Here is a 17574-nt window from a genome sequence, read left to right on the forward strand (position 1 = left end):
CTAATTAAAGCTCACAGAAAAGACGAAGGGAAAATAACTGGCAAATGAACATGAGTGACAGCCATCGTTAATACCTGCTTCCCGCTGCCCCCTGAGCCTAAAAATCCCCCCGTTAACTTTTATGGAGCACCCTTTGATACAATAATTATTTTTTTTCCTGTAATCTTTCAAGCTCTGTACCTTTTCCCCTGGCTGGCGCAGATCAAAGCAGGCTGGTTTTGTGCATAAGGGACTGCAGAGGCTGGGGTTTCTGGCTTAATTGAAGGCAGCTGGCCCCTTTGTGTGTTTGGGCCTGATCTCAGTGTGCTCTCCAGGGTTCTCAGCTTTCCACATCACATACACATTCGCCCACGGAAAGTTCCCTCCAGAGCCCAAGTGACGCGAGGGCCTGCAAGGCTTGAGGTCTGGCAGTCGCCAGCCCATCCACAGGCATCCGAGTGTTTAGATTGACTTGGAGATGCTCAAGTGGTTAGCAAGAGAAAGATGGAGTATGTTTCTCTCAGTGGGTGGGAGACAGGCTCAGGCTCAGAGCTCACTTCCTTTATTGTCCATCATCACTATTATGAGCACTGCAGATGATCCTTCCCATAAAGACGCAAGATTGTGAAACTTTGCTTCAGTAGGAATTTTTTAGTAAATGGAGACAAAACACAGAGCCTCACGAAATAACAACAGCATATGACTTCATGATTAATGTGTGTTGATTTTCCTTATAAAATTTCTATTGAAATATGGCTAGTGTACTATTTTGCCGACTGGCCTCTTTGTCTGGGAAGGGAGGCTCTCTAAACATTCTTGTTGAAGCCACAGTGGACCTAAGCTCATTTACTGACCTGGCCAAAGAGGAAGCAACGCTTCTTCAGGGAAACATTATCCACAATGGCACTGATTCCTAATAACAACAGGGAATTCTATATTTATCCCTGATTGCATATGCCATTTGTTGTGGAGTTAAAGCAAGTCTTCTTGCATTAGGAAGTCTTGTGCAGACAAGCCAAGGCTGGGACAGACATGAGCCTTGGTGCGCCAGCCCTAAACGCATACAAAGTCTGTCTTGCATTTCCAGCCAGAAGAAATGTGTAAGTAATTACAGTCCAACCATGTTTATTGAATAAAAACCCACTTAGGCATTATGTTTATGCACAATCAGAAACACTCAAATCTTACATCTTACACGTACACAAAAAACATTTGTCTTTTTTTTCTCTTTCCACAGAACATCTGCACCCAATACAGAGTCAATTTTACTTTTATTACTCATGTGGAAAAATGTATATAGTGCTTGGATTGTTATTCAAACACAGGCCACTTGAAGAGCAATGAATGCTGTGCCGTGCTGCTTCGGAGCAGAGTGGACTCACACTGAGCACAGGGTTACTCAGTATAGCTGCCTGTTCAACTTTGTGTCACACAACTGCACTCAGATTATTCCCTGGAGTATGTGTTATGCTTTACTTGACGTGCATTAACTGCTGTAGGAGTGCATCATAAACATCTTACACATTACATGTGGTTGCAGTTTTTAAACATTATGTCTTGTGATCTAATTATTTTCAAAGGTAGTTATGCACCCAATAAAAGTTGGGCTGTCTTGAGATTACACATTAAGTTCATAATAAATGCACTTGTGCAGTTCTTCTCTACAGTATGATATTGTACTTATACATGCAGTACCGTTTAGATGTAATGTGGCACCACAGCTGGTGTGATGCTTCACAACTTGTCTGGTTTGATATGGCATGCCACACTCTCTATCACTGTATCACTGGACTGGCGAGATCTCTAGCAGAAAATTGGGCAATCGAGCATTTCACCTGGCCGTTGCTGAAACCTCTCCTATTACAGACCCAGGGCTCTCAGGTGGGAAAAACAGTGTTTGAGCAAAAACCACCTCTAAAAATGGATCTGGTCGAGGTGGAGGAAAAACACATACCAAAACCTGGTGTTCATCGAGGCAACAATAATGCCTTCAATAACAATGATCACGAACTGTTAAACATGGCTGAGTGGTGACAGGATTTTCTCAAAGAGTTAGCAGAGCACTGGTGTTTCAGCGACAGAGGGGTAGGGTGTGTGTTATGATTTTAACAGAACAAAGGGGCAACTATTTGTTCTATTAACAGTCTCTGCCAACAACAACAGCTTCACTGAGAGGAGGCAGTAAATGAAAGAAGATTACAGTCTTAGATGCCATGCTATGTTTTAACACCTCCTCTGTTCTGAGTGGCTGACATGGCTTTGTTTGCAACAACCCTTCTATTTTCATCTGCCATGCCAACATCAGTCCTAACCTTTAAGAAAGAATCGGGTGCCACATCAATGACGCCACGGCCATATTGACTGTCCCTGCGTTGCTGTATGACATCCATTGCTAGTGACAAGCCGTCTTTGCTGATGTCAGTTGGCTGTGTCTGCTGGCTGGCCCTGCAGAAGCTCCAAGTCTTTCTCTGTCATCACGCCGCTTCTTCCCAACATGCACTGGGGCTTGGTTTCACCGCTGAGCATGCCCTTACACTCACTTCCCTCAAAGCTTGCACAACAACTCACACACACACACATCACACAAGACTAAGGGCGTCCTTCACTTCAGACACAAATCCAAATGTGCTCCATGATCACCACATACTTGTTTGGTAAATGTACAACAGATGAATCGCTTCATCACCACAAAAAGAAAAAGAAAAAAAAAAAGAGCACACATGATTCGGAGCTAAGCAGAAATGAAAGCATGTTGCAAATATAAATTAGAGAGATAAATGTTTCCAGGTTCATTTTAATAGCTGGATGTGAGGAACATCATGAGACCACCTGATGGAAACATAATATGTTTATTTCAGGCTAATCTAGAAAGTTGGAAATCATCATCATTTTCTTCTAAAAGCTGATTATGGCGTAATTCTAATCTTAACCCTTAAACTTACTGCAGGCCTTACATTCATCAACAAAACCGAAATTAGGTGGGAATGGTTCATCTTTCAAGTTGTGTGACATTTGTTCTTATTTTTCACTGCTTTTCTGTTTTGTTTTTGTTTCAGGCTTAGTCAGAAAGCAAAAACCGTAGTGAATAGAGGAAGTAACTGAGTAAGACAACAAAGAAGGAGAGAAGGAGGGAGGGAGGGAGAAAGACAAAAGCAAGAGGAGAAAAATGACATCTCCATATTAAGGCCTGTGTTGCTGGTGTCAGTTCTAATTTCACAGTGCCTGTGGGGAGCTGAATGCAACCAGTCAGCTCTGGTCTCATCTCGTTCCTCCTCCATTTTGAATCAGGGCCGGCGAATCCCAAGCTAGGGGGAAAGGAATATTACTGGCAAATTGGTTTTAGATTAAAGGAGGTGGCGAGGCATTCTGCTTTCTCAGCTCTTTCCCAGGTGCACTTAATCTAATTTCATTAAAGAGATGAGGACGCATGATCACTTGTGTCGAAACATTAAGCTGGACCATTTTTCCCATCCATAAAAAAACGTTAAGGTTGTCAGCCGCCTGGTGGGTGGCCTGTTTGTTATTGAATATGATGACTCTCAGAGACCAATCTGGATCTTGCAAAGCAGCAGGGGTTGGGGAGGTGTATGTAGGGGAGGGGAGGGGAGGGGAGGGGGGGGGGGGGGGGGGGGGGGGGGGGGGGGGCATACCTACATGAATATATATGACTTTTTGTTCCTTTTCCAAGATGGCAACAGAGGAGAAGAGCAGACTACTGACTGGTAGTGACAGACAGAGAGCAGGTAGTAAATTTAAAAAGGCATAAACAAGTGGAGAGACTTAAGAAAAACAAAGAGGTGAGGATATTGGTGGTGTTAACGGATAGATTTAAATCCCCACAGCGTGCTTGTTTTCCTGTTGCGGGTGCACTACCAGCTTCACAGGGCATAGCCCCCAACACATCAGTTGGGAGGATACCACTAGCTGACGAGCTATTACTGATAAGCCGGTAGAGACGCTCCAACGCAGTGATATGGCATTCATTCTGCACACAGCAGGAAGATAAGGGGGTAGAGAAGGAATTAATGTGTCAATCAGAGCCTGTGCGCTGCCCTGGCAGATGAGTACACCGGAGCCATAAAAGAGCTCATAGACAGGATGTGGTAATGGTCCTTGGAGACTCCCCCAGAGACAGATACACTTTCTGCTGAGTGACTGCTCGGCAAATAGGACCAAATAGAATTAGCCGACCTGTGTGTCCTCCGCTGTGGCTATGGTGATGCAGCGGTGGCCGTGGTAACGCACCTGACATGAGGCCGCTGCATTAAGGGCTCCAGAGAACATAAGCGGCTCACGCTAACGTTTTGCATGCAGATAGACAGTGACTGTATTATTTGCACAGGAGAAAGAATACAGAGGAAATTGGAGGAGCCAGCGAGGATGGCAAAGTGGGGCCTAATGGAGATAGGATGGCACTTCAGGAGAGTGCATGAACAAACTGAGAAGGGATAAATCCCACTCTATGTATTTCTCTGCCTCTCCAATGAAAGAAAATGACCGTCTTGACTTGGAGTGTCTCAGACATGTCAGAGGTTGACACGATTGGCCAGTTGATAGATTATACATGGAGCAGGGAGGGCTAGAAATTGATTCTCAACATTTACAGTAGTTGAAAAGATTCTTTGAGTAATACCTGGTGTTATGAAACAAAGCAAGTCTGTACAGATAATGTTGATGTCAAGTGAAAGTTAAACCATTAAACTGATATTAGTCACAAGACAAAAAATATTTAACAAGGCTGTGTGTGAAATAACACATTTCATTCACACTGTCCTTGTGACGCCTTGTTATCACAGCTGTCACTACTACACAAGCAGAACCATTCATATTTGTGAAGCACAGCTAACGTGTACTGGGGCTTTTAAGTACATTTTAATCAACTGACAGTCAAACATACACAGTAAGTGGCTCAAATCATTTAAGTCACGACTAAAGAGTAGCCTAAATGTCATTCCCAGTTCTATAGCATGGCCTTGAACACACATAGTCCTTGTATTGGACATGTGATTAGATCCCTCTTGAACATCTAATTTAGCATGGCTATATGCAAACACGCCAAGTGTAGCTTTAATAACAGTAAAGACAAAGAAAACATTATTCTCCATGAGGAATCATTAATTATGTGAGTTTCCCTCCAGGGTGCAGGAATAATGCAAGGTCAAGGCTCTTATTTTTAAAAAAACGCATTCTGAATACGTAATGTTCGACATCTGACGACGGGCCTCCCAGGAAGAAATGCCAGTGATGAGAACACAATATCCAGATTCTGATTGCTTGCTTCTTCAAGGCTGCACCAATCTACATAAAGATCCCCCTCACAGCATCCTCGCGCTGAACTGGAGGTGACCTGGCAGTCTCCAAAGAATTCAAGTCTGACATGTTCTGGAAACACATTACCACATGCTATCTCAAGCACTGCTTTGATAGAAGCGAGTGTCACAAGGTACACCAAACCAAACTGACTTTGCTGTAGCAGCATCTCGTCAGTTTTATTCAAATACAGTGTAACTGATTGCACCCTGGGGGCACACCTGGAAGCAATATTCTAATTAAGTTAATCTGTGAAATCCTGACAATGTGGGTGTTCAGGTGGCTGGTAATCTGATGTGAAAGGAGCCTTTGTTTTCATTGGAAAGATACGGGAGGAGCTGGCACCTGTTTCAGCAAAACGTTGCAGAAAATTATCGCTGTCGAGTTATCCTGAGTGCAGCCAATTACAAATGACAGTGTTTGTCTTCCTCCTCATGGAACCCGATTTTTACACCATCTTTTTTTTTCTACTTGTGGTGATGGCCTGTCAGAATATTTTTCCCCGGTGTTCTTCCTTCCTAAGCAATTTGATATGGATGATTCACAACTCTCATCACCCTGATTATGATAATGTGTGTTTCTGAGGAAATAAAAAGGTCAGTGTGGCTTTAGCCTTTATCCAGATGTTCTTTTCTTCTTGTACCCTTGGCAAATACATCAACAGTGTATTTTCAGAGATTCCACAACAGTGAAACTTGTTTTGGAATTAGGCTGTCGCTCAGTCCCATTTCCTGTTGGCCACAAATGAAAGCTTTTCTTTGTTCAATTTCTCTGCTCCTGGGAATGGAGCACTACTGTCACTATAACAGTGGAAAATATTAATACTTACCTTTGGCCACCTATTCTTATGTTGATAATAGGCTCTCAGATGGGATGTTTGTTGATGGGCCGCTATGTTGGGAGTGGCACAGTTTCTTATTGTTCTATAAAATGATCTTGTTTTGAAAGGGATATCATACAGATTTGCTGCTTTGGTATTACCTTTCATAAATAGTTCATCATGTACTTTTAAAAGAGTTAGTTGATGGGGGCTCTGATTTTACAATCAATGTCCATGTCTGCATTGAGGTCCTTATGTTCCAGTGTCACTGCTTTGCCACATGTTGATTCAAGGATAGCAGCATGTTAGGGGGAATATTTGGGGATGTATTTCTTCTCTATGCTAGTGATATGACACATATTACAAAATCGAGTCCAGATGATGGCTTGCTTGAGATTTGTTACAGACCTATATTCATTCATTCATTATCATTACTTCTTATGCTACCTCTGAGCACCACACCCAAAAAAGGTTCAAGACCAAGCTTCAGAACCTTAGAACTGAGAATGGAAACTAAGAACTGAGAGCAAAGCTTGAGGAGACATGAAAAAGCAGGTGAAGGATCTAAGAGTGAAAATCGGTAGTTTTACAAACCGAAGCCAAGGACACAGATTACATTACTGCAGCCTTGGTTACAACATTCTTGTTAGTGATTATATGTCCTTCGTTTGCAGTATTATTGTGTTGCCCATGGTTTGGGATTAACATTAATGGTTTAGATATCATGTCTACAGAATAATGAATACTTCAGTTACAGTCCACTGAGTATGTTTCTCACAGTGTCAGTGCATAGTAATGTGTAATAAAAGTGACATTAGTAATATGACCTTAGTTTTTTCATAGACTGCATTCTGCATTACCTCTTACAGATTGTGTTTCACAAGCTAAAACACCACTTCATGACATATTGATGACAAGTGTATGAGAAGAGACAGGCCTGAACAGACATTTGGCTCTTGACAGTTGACTGTGTAACAATTGGTACAAAATTCAACAAACAGCTGAAGACTTGGCAGCAGTGTCTAATAGTCCACCATGTCTTGAACTGCATCCCAATCCACCTAAACTGCCTAATATAACTGCTGCCAAACGCCAAATATGGAGCTGTTTTAGTGAACAGACAGAGGCTGACAGCTTACCAACAACATAGCAGCACTGCTGCATTTCTACAAAACCACCAAAGCATTGCATGTTTTGTTTCTCTTATGTTTCTTTTACTAGTGCTGTTTAGTATTGTAGTATCAAACTTTTAGATATTAAATGTCAAAATTTGTGACACTATATAAAACTGTTACAAGTCTCAAGTAACTGATAGTCCAGGAGGGAAAACAAAGCCCTGAAAAGAAAACACTCGAAGAGCTTCCCTACTTCCCTCTCTACCCCCCACAGTGATACCAGGGAGCCGTATGGAGACTGACAGGCCTGCTACGTCTCTCTGTCGTGTCAACCAGCTAGCGCCCTCGGTTCCTTCTTGCTTCAATGAAGAGATAAAAGCCTATTGACTTGCCAGGCTACAGTTAATGCAAATTGGGCCTGCTATCAATGTATTATTTATAGGGAGAGCTGCAGACATTTCCACAGAACTGGGAGCTAAGCTTACAGGAGATTAGGCATGCTATCTCATTCATTTACCAGGGAGTAATTGCTAAACTGTGGAGGAATTAGGATGCGTGAGGTTCCCCAAAGGCGTTTCATCTTGTAACCAGGTGGCTGCCATCAGCCAACCACCTCCAAGTCTGTGATAAACAAACACCCAGACATGAAACTGATAGACTACATCTGTCAAACTGTCAAATGGTTAACACTCGATGACATCACTCTAAAACATAAAACACATTTGCTTTTTGAAGCACAACAAGTTTTCATTTTCCATGTCCACTGACAACACACTTCGCCGCTGCCAGTAGAACTAATAAAAGTTTTCAAAGAAATACTCATAAACCTCAGCTTACTTCAGCTGTGATCTCTGGTTGCCATCTATGATTAGCTTATGGTTGTTAAACCATGTTGAGAAACACTTTCTAATTCACTTTGTTACACAACCTGCTCTCTTCTCAAAATTTTACCTATAGTGCGTTTCCGAGAAAAACAGGGACATATTTCTGTGACTAAAACACATCACAAAACTCTCAAATCTTAAACAAACAGGAGCTATGATATTGCTATCTAGTATGTGAGATAAACAAGCAGATAGAGGTGATATGTGCCACGTGATAAGATTAAATACACATACTATAACTTACTGTTCCTGTGATCTGGACGAGAAGGCATATTTAAGACATTCAAGACAGGCTTTAAGTGCTCCTATAGAAATAGATGCCTTATTGCCTAAACAGAAAACTAGCACTGTAAAACAGCTTCTCCCTGTACCACATTTTCCTTGTCACTTTCTTTCTGTGTGAGTTGCAAATGATCAACGGTGGTGGGACCGGCAGAGGATCTTTTACCCCACATCTTTTTTCTGCTAACAACACACCATGACTGTCTCCCTCCTTTAGTCGAGAGCTCAAATTTGTTATTCACAACTCTCCGCCACTTCATGTGGTGGGTGAATAAACACAAGAAAAAACAGTCTTACCTTGTCGTCAATGTCACTCTCGCTGTCACACTGTAGCAGAAAAGAGACAGACACAGGAAATATTAGGAATTATTCATTTGTCTCCCTCCAGTAGCTCATAATCAGTGCAGATGTTATTTTTGTATGCAACCTCTCATTCACTGACAGCTTTCAGTGCAAACGGCAGAGGATGAAGAGGGAAAGTAGAGTGTGGCAGTCTAAGAGAGTTTTTCAAGTTTCAAAAGCAGCACAGACGCGCAGAATGCCATTCTGGTCTTTCTGTCGTCAATTCAATGCTGTAAATTTACAAAAGATGAAAAACTGAATAATACTATACACTGGGTTCTATTATGAAGAGCCTGTTCAATCACTTTGTATTCAGCTGTGGCTTGTCATTTAGCCTTTTAAGTGTGCTTTAAAATTGGATGATAGTATCTCAAGGACACAGAGAGCTTAGACTCTTTGAATACTCGAACACAGTGCCTATTAAATGTGGTATTTCAAATTCGCCTTGTGACAAACCAGTATTTAATTTGTATGTCAGACTTCTACAGGGATAAAGGAACTAAATAATAAGAGAGGTTGTATTCTGAAATATGCCTTGTCTAGCACGGTCAAAGGCCAAATCACCTACTTTTCAGTCTAGAAGTGAAACGTTTTTTCTTTAACACTTCAGATTTCACAAGTCATTTCTCCATTAAAAACACAGTGATCAGGCTCAAATATCTTGAAAAGAGGTGCAACTTTAAAAAAACATGGAAAAAAAAGTCAGACCTTGTAACTGACAGACTGATGATGAGAATACTGTAGATACCAAGGGCCACAGCCTTTCATTCCTCACATTTTCATAGGCAGAAATCTCTTTTTTAGCAAATAATAATGAAAAAAATGATTAGACCCAGACACATACCTGGATGTATATTCACCTTTCACCAGTCTAAAAGAATGTGTGAAGTTAAAGTAAAGTCAATAACCCTGGCCTACAGTGCTTGATTGACTTTTTTCAATCTTTATTTTTTATTTGACACATCCCATCTTGTCTCCTCCTGAGACAGTGGATAGTGAAGTTGTGGAAAAAGGAGTGGTCGAGCTACAGGCCAGTCCCACTGGACCTCCCAGCAGGATGCATAAGGAGCAGAGCAATTCAAGCGAAGAGCCACATAGAGAGGGAGAGGGCCCCCAGTGAAAAACTGCCTTCAATCTGTCAATTAAGTCCCTGTGGCAACATATTTAAGTGGAGCCTCTTTATTTTGTTTGACTCTCTTTCAGAGCTGTGCACAATGAGGAGGGAGCTGGGTCAATGGAGCCACAGCAGCTCTTTGTTGCAAGTGCGGTGGGTCCAAATGTATAATTAAGTAACGAGAGTAATCAGTACAAGGGCTCAGTGGCCAAGATCTCTCAGGAGCGGAGAGTGGGGGGGGGGTGGGGGGGTGGGGGGGTGGGGAGGGCCTTCAGTGCCCCGTGATTCATCCTGCTCTGCAAAGACAAGGGATACAGCAGGAGTCCTTGGTGGAAAAAAACTTTAGAGAAAATGTTGTGACTCGACCCCTTAGGAGGGTTTATTGTTTTGTTTGCATCTCTATCTGCAGAATAATGACTCCTAGAAATGTCTGAGCTCCCACTGTTCATACTGAAGCATTCTCACACAAGACAGAGAACACGATCATTCACCTGTCGGAGGACAAATACAGTAAAATGATATGTTCAAAATGAGGCTTTCTCCTGGCTGAACAGATTGCTGTTTATGATTCAGGAGACTGTCAGTGAACACCAAGAAAAGTAGTTTGAAAGCAAAGGAGGGGTCCGTCATAATACTGTTGAACATATCTCTGAGAGAAAATGGCCTGACAATTGTATTGTGCTTGCGTGATTAAGGTTGCGTGTGGTTGTGTAAGAAAATATGAAATATGCCATACAAAAATATGTTAATGTGTTTTCTTTATTCCACATTTATTAAAAAATCTTGAATACTTGCTTAAAAAAATAAAGGAAAATGTCCCATAATAGGTAATGACCAATAATAAAAAATGAGAAAATAAAACTCTTCAGCGTTAAACTATGAGTACACATTTCTACGCAACATCTTTTCTCCTGGGGAATGTTTGCAAACCCTAATTTCTGGGCTTTTGCTTGTCAAGAGACCTTCATTACAGAGTGCAGGGCATTAAGAAGAGAAAGTGGCTTAGGCTTCTTGTCAATCAATTCCCCATTCAGACTGCGGATTCTGGACAAATTAATTGTCAGTCATTTCTATACTGCTAGTTAGGGGCACATCACAACCTGTAATCACAACTCATTTGTTCCCTTACCGCTCTAGCATTTTATCTGAAAGACATCACATTCAAAAAAAAAAAAAAAAAAAGATCTAATCTCCAACTTCCCCCTATCCCCAAGAAACTGGTGTAAATGTATTCTTCACATGCAGCTGAATGGATGACTTCCATCTCACAGCGGTTGTGAGTTCCTCTCTATTACTGGGGACGAGTTTAAACCCTAGGTGATGGAGATGAACAACTGGCTCGGTCTATTCCCTGGGTGCATGCTTGGCCTTGTTGTTGTAGCAGTAGCCATGACACAAGAGATGAGGCCTCACAAGGCTGGAGCTGGCAAGGAGGAAAAATAATATCAAAAGAGCACAGCATGGTGCTTATCCTTTTACAAGAAGCATGCACTGCAGCAGAGCATAAAGAGGAATACTAGCTACGGCTCAGACAGACACAGAGAGAGACACAGCACAGCAGGGGATAGAGAGGCAGGTGGGAAAGGGGGAACAAAACAACAGTAAGAACAGGCAGGGGGGATAGTATAGAGATGGAGGGATGGACAGATGGAAGTAGTGTTAGAGCAGGTTTGTCAGTGCTGTATGTGATTGCCCTGTTGGGCTATTACACTTGGTTGAGTCAAAGAAAGGAATTCAATAAACTTATGAAAGTACAAGATTGGCTCATGTTTGTGAGTGCGTGGGTGTGAGAAGAGGACCACATCATTTAGCACCCTATGCTTTTTCAAATATCTACACTGGGGAAAAGATTTTTAGCAAGCCTACACAAGAAAACCAAATGTGAAAATGCAAAACCACAACCCCAAACAGAAACCTCCCTAAACAGCATGTCTGGTGGTCAGAGGGGACATTGTTAAAATCGGAGAGATATGCTGCTCACTAAGCTGCCTGACAGCAGCCAAGCCCCTTGTGGTTTGTGTCTCTCATAGATGTTCACAAACCAAAAAAAAAAAAAAAAAAAAAGAAAACTGCCTGGCTCTTCAGAGGCAGGGAGCAAGCAGCAACATCTGCACCTGGCAACCGCCAGCTACAAGGGGTAACAGGGGACCAGCTTCAGCGAATGGCTCCACAACCCTCCCTCCCAGCTCCCCACCTTCTCTCCAACCCCTCCTCCCCGCAGCCAGCACATCAGACGGATAAGTTTGACATTTACACAGCTTTCAACACTTCAGAGACAGGAGATTTATTCCGCCAGCGGCCCTCGCTGGAGCCAGGCCTCGACCTGGGCTGGCCCCCATGACGACCCTGTAGCTCAGCCCTGAAATGAGGCAGAGCTGAGGAGAGAAGAGCAAGAGGGGAAAAAACAGTGAGAGGCAGGGATGGATGTCTCGATTCTCCTGGACATTTTCTCTGGCAGATTACGATAGACGTGCAAGGGGAAGACAATAAGCGTTGCGCATCCCGGAGCACATTAAAACGACTGGCCAAATTAATCACACAGTTCCACTTGTCACACTCGGAGGACAGTCTGCCATGAATTCTGCCTCAGAGATAGAGAGAGGAACAGAGGAGGAACTTGCCCGGCTACGCAAATGCTGGCATGGTGTCAACGACTGTCTGTCTGAATACTGATCGCAGCCCTGTACTTGCTACAAGAAAAAAACAGGCAAAACAAGAGCTGCCGGAGCTGCTGGCATATAAGTGTCACTGTCATTTGCTTCTCAAAATAAATAAAGCAACAGATAAAATGAATAAAAGCAAAAGAGAGAATACATATCTAAAAGTATTTGTGCTTCAATAAAACAGTTTGTGACGAAACAAGTAGTTTATCAAAGTCATTGTCAGGTGTGTTGCCATCAGATTATGTTGTAAAGTATCTAAGGACTTTAGATGGTGAGAGTAGTTTCTAGCTGTCCTCAAGTTTCAGTATCAGTCTGGGATATGGATACTGCACATTTATTCCAAAAAATATTTACATTGCTTCCTACCAGTGACTGAATGCTTTGAATAAAAAACATGATAAGTGAGAAGAATAAAAAAAAAAGTATGCATAAATTGAAAAAGGGCCGCAATGACTAAACAGTGAACAGCAGCTGCTTCATTTAATCCCTTGTCCAAGTGAATAAAGTGACAAACCAATAATGCAAAAACTTCATACTGAGGGGGAAGAAATGGCTTCAGTGCAGAAGACATCTCACCAGGGACATAAACTGAGATAGCCCTGATTGTAAGGGAGAAAGCACTGACAAACCCAGATCTCCTATAGTGAGAGCACACAGAGGGGGTAATGGTCCATTTAGATAGTCCAGGACCAAAGCAGTGTCGGATACTAGTGGAACAACACCAATTTCCTCCCGCAATTTCCCTCCTGCAGTGGCTGGGATGAGGTGTGGGGACGTGGGCGCTGTGGCCACTCTGATAGGGCGTGAAAGCAGAGCCTCAGGACCACTGGGGGACCTCCTGCCAGGCCTGAAACATCAGCAGGATATATGTCTCTTTGGGCTCATGGCGAAGGGTGAAGCCTTACTTCAACTCAGCTTTCATAATTTATCAATGGGATGTTTTGGTGCGTGCTCTAAAGTTCTCACCCACTCACTCAACCCATTTGTTGTGGGTTGGAATCAAAAAAGTCTTAGAAAGAAATAGATATACTATGCACCTATGTGGGAAAAAAAACAAAAAAAAGCTTTGGAAATTGGAGTGGAGGTGCTGTATTAATATTAAGGTTTACGTGGCTCACATAGCAGCACTGCATATGACTCTCTTAACCACAGAGAAAGAGAAAAAAAGTGATTGCTCTTGACCCCACTAGCTGTATCAGAAAGCACCACCTAGCAAAGTGATTTGATCACAGGATCAAATCTATACAGCCATTTGACCCTTGACCTCCCCAGCAGGCAGCATGGGAAGTCAGCTGATTACCCTGGGTCAGCCTAGGAGCTCAGGATTAGGAAAGTATTGATCTCAGTGAAGATGTAGGCTCCAGAGGGAATGAGATTGAGAGAAAAAGCTCTGCCGGGTAGAAATGATATCGACCAGCAGAAGAGGTCTAGACAGGCTCGCACGTAAAACCATATTTGAGCTTGAGACCTAGGAGGCTGTGCAAACAGAGAGACTGCTTCAGCAAAAGCTCCTTTCACAGAGGCCCATTGACAGAGGCCAGAGAGAGAATGAGAGGGAAGGAGGATTGAGGAAGACAAGCTCAGAGAAATGCTCTTTGCATTAGCCAGACACAGAGGCCTCTGGTTCAGGGCTGACACACTTAAGGGAAGAGTCAGCGGGGGCCATGTAAATCAAGCCAGGGTGAGGAAAGATATGGTCCTGACCTGAGGCCAAACTAAGCAGACTTTAACATTACCCAGAGTCCATGTAAACAGCACTGAGTCCTGGCAGTGCTCTGTTTCACTTCCATGCAAAGTATGTGGTTAGGCCGAGGAAGAAGAAGGGGAGGAGGTCCATGGACAGATTGATGGTGAAAGTGGTGGGGGTAAACTTGAAGAGCTGTCCCCCTTCTTCACTAAATCAAAGGACTGCCTTGTCACTTCCAACAAGAAATCCCTCAACCTTTGCTTTCAGAGCTGGCTGGGCTGCTGGTGTGATCTTTGGAGTAGTTTGGCGAGGGAAAAACAGACAGTAATGGCAGATGTATGAGGGAAGAGGGAGCATTTATTCAGCTCAGAGAGAAAGAAGAAAACTGACAGAAACCTGAAGGGACAGGGAATACACAACTGTGTTATGAATATAGTCATGGAAAAAATGGGGACATAGGTAGAAGAGAGAAAAAACCCCACTGATTTATGTTTTTTTTGTTTGCACCTCGTCTTTCATAAGGCTCCCTTCGGCTTCGTCTTGTCTCTGCTGACTGTGTGACTGTAGCTAGCTCTCTATCTCGCCTTCAGAGGTGAGCGCACACACACGTACACACATACACAACCCTCAGCACCTCCCAGTGTTTTGATATGGCCCCGGGCCCGGTGCAGCTGAGCTGCAGCGGCAGACACTGGGCATTGGAAATTTAAGTCGGGGCGTAGGAGAAATTAGGCGAGGAGGCAAGGAAATGGGATGTTGACTTGAAGTGGCCCCGGGGGCAGCTGAGAGTCTCCCTGTGCAGCTCCGCTGGCTGCCTGACAGTTTGATGGAGCGAGTGGAGGCTTCCCCGCGGCCCGAGCCGCCGTCTCTAACACTGATGTAGCTCAGTGAGGAACAGATTGAGCCTCCAGGCATCGCTCTGTACTGCTACTCCCCTCCTCTCTTGCTCTTTCTCACTCTCTGTACTGCTACTACTAGCTCTGTCTCACTCTCACTAATCCTGTCAAGCCAATACACAGAGACATGTACACATAGCACATATGCATGCATGTACATGCTGCACACATTCACACAAAATCACACGCTGTATGCACACATAAAGACACTTAAATACACAGAAATAACAGCAACACCCACAGAGAGCTTGGCTCCCTCCTTCCTCCTCTTCCCAACGACAGCAATGTGATGAGCACTACAGATGCTGTTTACTGAGCTCTGGCCGACGCACAGGGAAGGAGGAGGAGAGGGAGGGTGGGATGGAAGACGAGGCAGAAGGAGGTAGAGTCAGGGGGCTGGCAGGCCACAGCCATAATGAAAAGAATCTGGCGGCGGCCCACTGTGTGCTGGTCATGAGAAGCATGTGCTGCCGGGGGGCTCTACTGCTAATTTCAGGGGGCAGCCAAGCGTTTCACGCTAGACTTGTCATCGGGCCAGAGGGGGCATTCATACTGGGTGACAGCAATTGCAAGAGGGTGGGTAGGGGGTTTTGGGAGGGGGAGCAAAGTGAGAGGGAGAAAGCTTCAGCTCCCTTCCCCCTCCGTGTACCTCCTGTCCCCCCTCTGCAATGATCAAACGTTATTGTAGGCAGGGTACAGAATTACAAATAAGTATCCTGTGGCAACGGCTGGAACTGGATGCAACTGCTCTCTCCGCTCTGCTCTCTCCTCAGGTGGCCATAAGGGCAGCACCTCATCCTCCAACCCCTGCTGTCCAACAGGATTGAATACTTACATTTTCCGAGTTAACATGACAATAATAATCTGCTACAGAAGCAGGCTGTTTGTAAGCCCACACACTCAGACACAGAGGTACTGCTTGTGCATGTTGCTCTGCCCCAACTTGGGGTTGGCAATATGGATAAAGTTAATCTCTTTCTATCATAGTCAGTTTTATTGTATATCACATTATCAATTTATATTGTGATACAGTAAATATTTTGGAGATCGCTGATGGCTGACAAACTCTGATTGTCTTACAGTTAATATCATCATATTACCTAACCCAAGCCCCACCATTTCATTGGTTTCTAGTATCTTCCTCCATCTCCACAGGACTGGCAGTCAGTTAAAGGTGAAATGACTGACGGGCACATCTTTAATCAGTGCCATCCACTGGCCTTAGGATTTGGTGTGCACTCTAGGTTTATCTCTCAACTCGGCAAGATAAAATGAGCACAAAGTCACTCGAAATCATTAAAGAGTTGAGATGAGAGGGAAAAAAACAGAGGGAAAAAACACCCTGTTGGCCCGACTCCTAGATTGTGGATCCAATGAAATTAGAGAAAGTTAGGGGGAGTTAGAGAGATGAGGGGGAAAGCAAGGGCTAAAGAGGAGTCGACGCTAACAGCTGGCTGCCTTCCCCTTAAAAAAGAAGTGACTGGCTCTAGTTTGGCAGCCAGGAGAGGGAAGCAAGGGATGAGCTGGGATGAAAGGAGGAGTGTGAGATATGAAGTCAAGTGATGAAAGTTGGGTGGTTGATGGAAGATGAGTGGATGTGGGATGGGGTGGGGGGATTAACCAGCTTGCAACGAGAAACTGCTGTTCATTGCCTCTGAAACAAGCCGTCACACAAGAGAGAAAGGAAGGAATGGGAAACAGAGGAAGAGAGACAGAGAGCAATGTAGAGTGAAGGAGGAGTGAGGAAGGGAGGAGGCAAGCCACACTGCACATCTTCAGGCTGTGAATAATTTAGAGGAGCACCGGGGAGACGAGACGAAGATGAACACAAAACACTGGCAGCGTTTGACCTAGAGCTGCAGCTACATCAGTGCACATCACAGAGCGGAGAGCTCTGTCTCGCTCTGCCTCTTTCTCTCTTTTCTCTCTTTTGCTCTTCATCTGCCTCCCTCTGTGTCAGGGAGGAAACAGCTGTACGCTATTCTTGTTTCGCCTCACATTCTATGAAACTCAACAGAATGGCTGACAACTCCGTTTCATAAGGATCTCTCTTTCTCCCTGCCTGCTCTGGGCACATCAGAAGAGTCAGACGAGCCTCATGCAAAATGTATGTGTGCAAATTCAGGGTATATGGGCCAATAAAGGCAGATACATGTGTCTGCAGATCCTCATACAAACTGGTCTAATGACAACATCACATCACATGAGACGGAACATCTACAAAAATTAATGGGATAGAAGCAACAGCTTTAAAGAGTCACCTTGCTGCTGCTGACTTTTGTAATCATTAGTGTCAGCTTTAACACTCCACTAGTGTTGAAACAATTAGTTTTAACTCTGAATTAACCCTAACCAAGCAAAATGCATCTTATTAACTTGTAGCTCTTAAATGTGGGGAAACAATAATAAACAGATTATTCAGTAATGAAAATAATCATTTGTTGCACGTACTTGTTACCACAAACATTGTGCCCATTGCATT

The 17574-nt window shown here is 43.6% G+C and overlaps 1 protein-coding gene across 11 annotated transcripts in view; it reads right to left on the bottom strand.

Annotated features, from left to right (window-relative positions):
• The window catches only part of fbrsl1 (fibrosin-like 1), a 286998-nt gene that overhangs the window by 79290 nt on the left and 190134 nt on the right, over nt 1-17574 (bottom strand). For all 11 annotated transcript variants that reach the window (XM_071482137.1, XM_071482141.1, XM_071482145.1 and 8 more), the window contains one exon: nt 8688-8717. In XM_071482137.1, coding sequence (XP_071338238.1) covers nt 8688-8717 — 30 coding nt within the window. The remainder of the gene's footprint in view (nt 1-8687; nt 8718-17574) is intronic.

This window comes from Trachinotus anak, unplaced genomic scaffold, assembly GCF_046630095.1.
Source record: "Trachinotus anak isolate AG129_WGS33_773 ecotype Australia unplaced genomic scaffold, CSIRO_AGI_Tana_v1 ptg000008l, whole genome shotgun sequence".
NCBI classification, from domain to species: domain Eukaryota; kingdom Metazoa; phylum Chordata; class Actinopteri; order Carangiformes; family Carangidae; genus Trachinotus; species Trachinotus anak.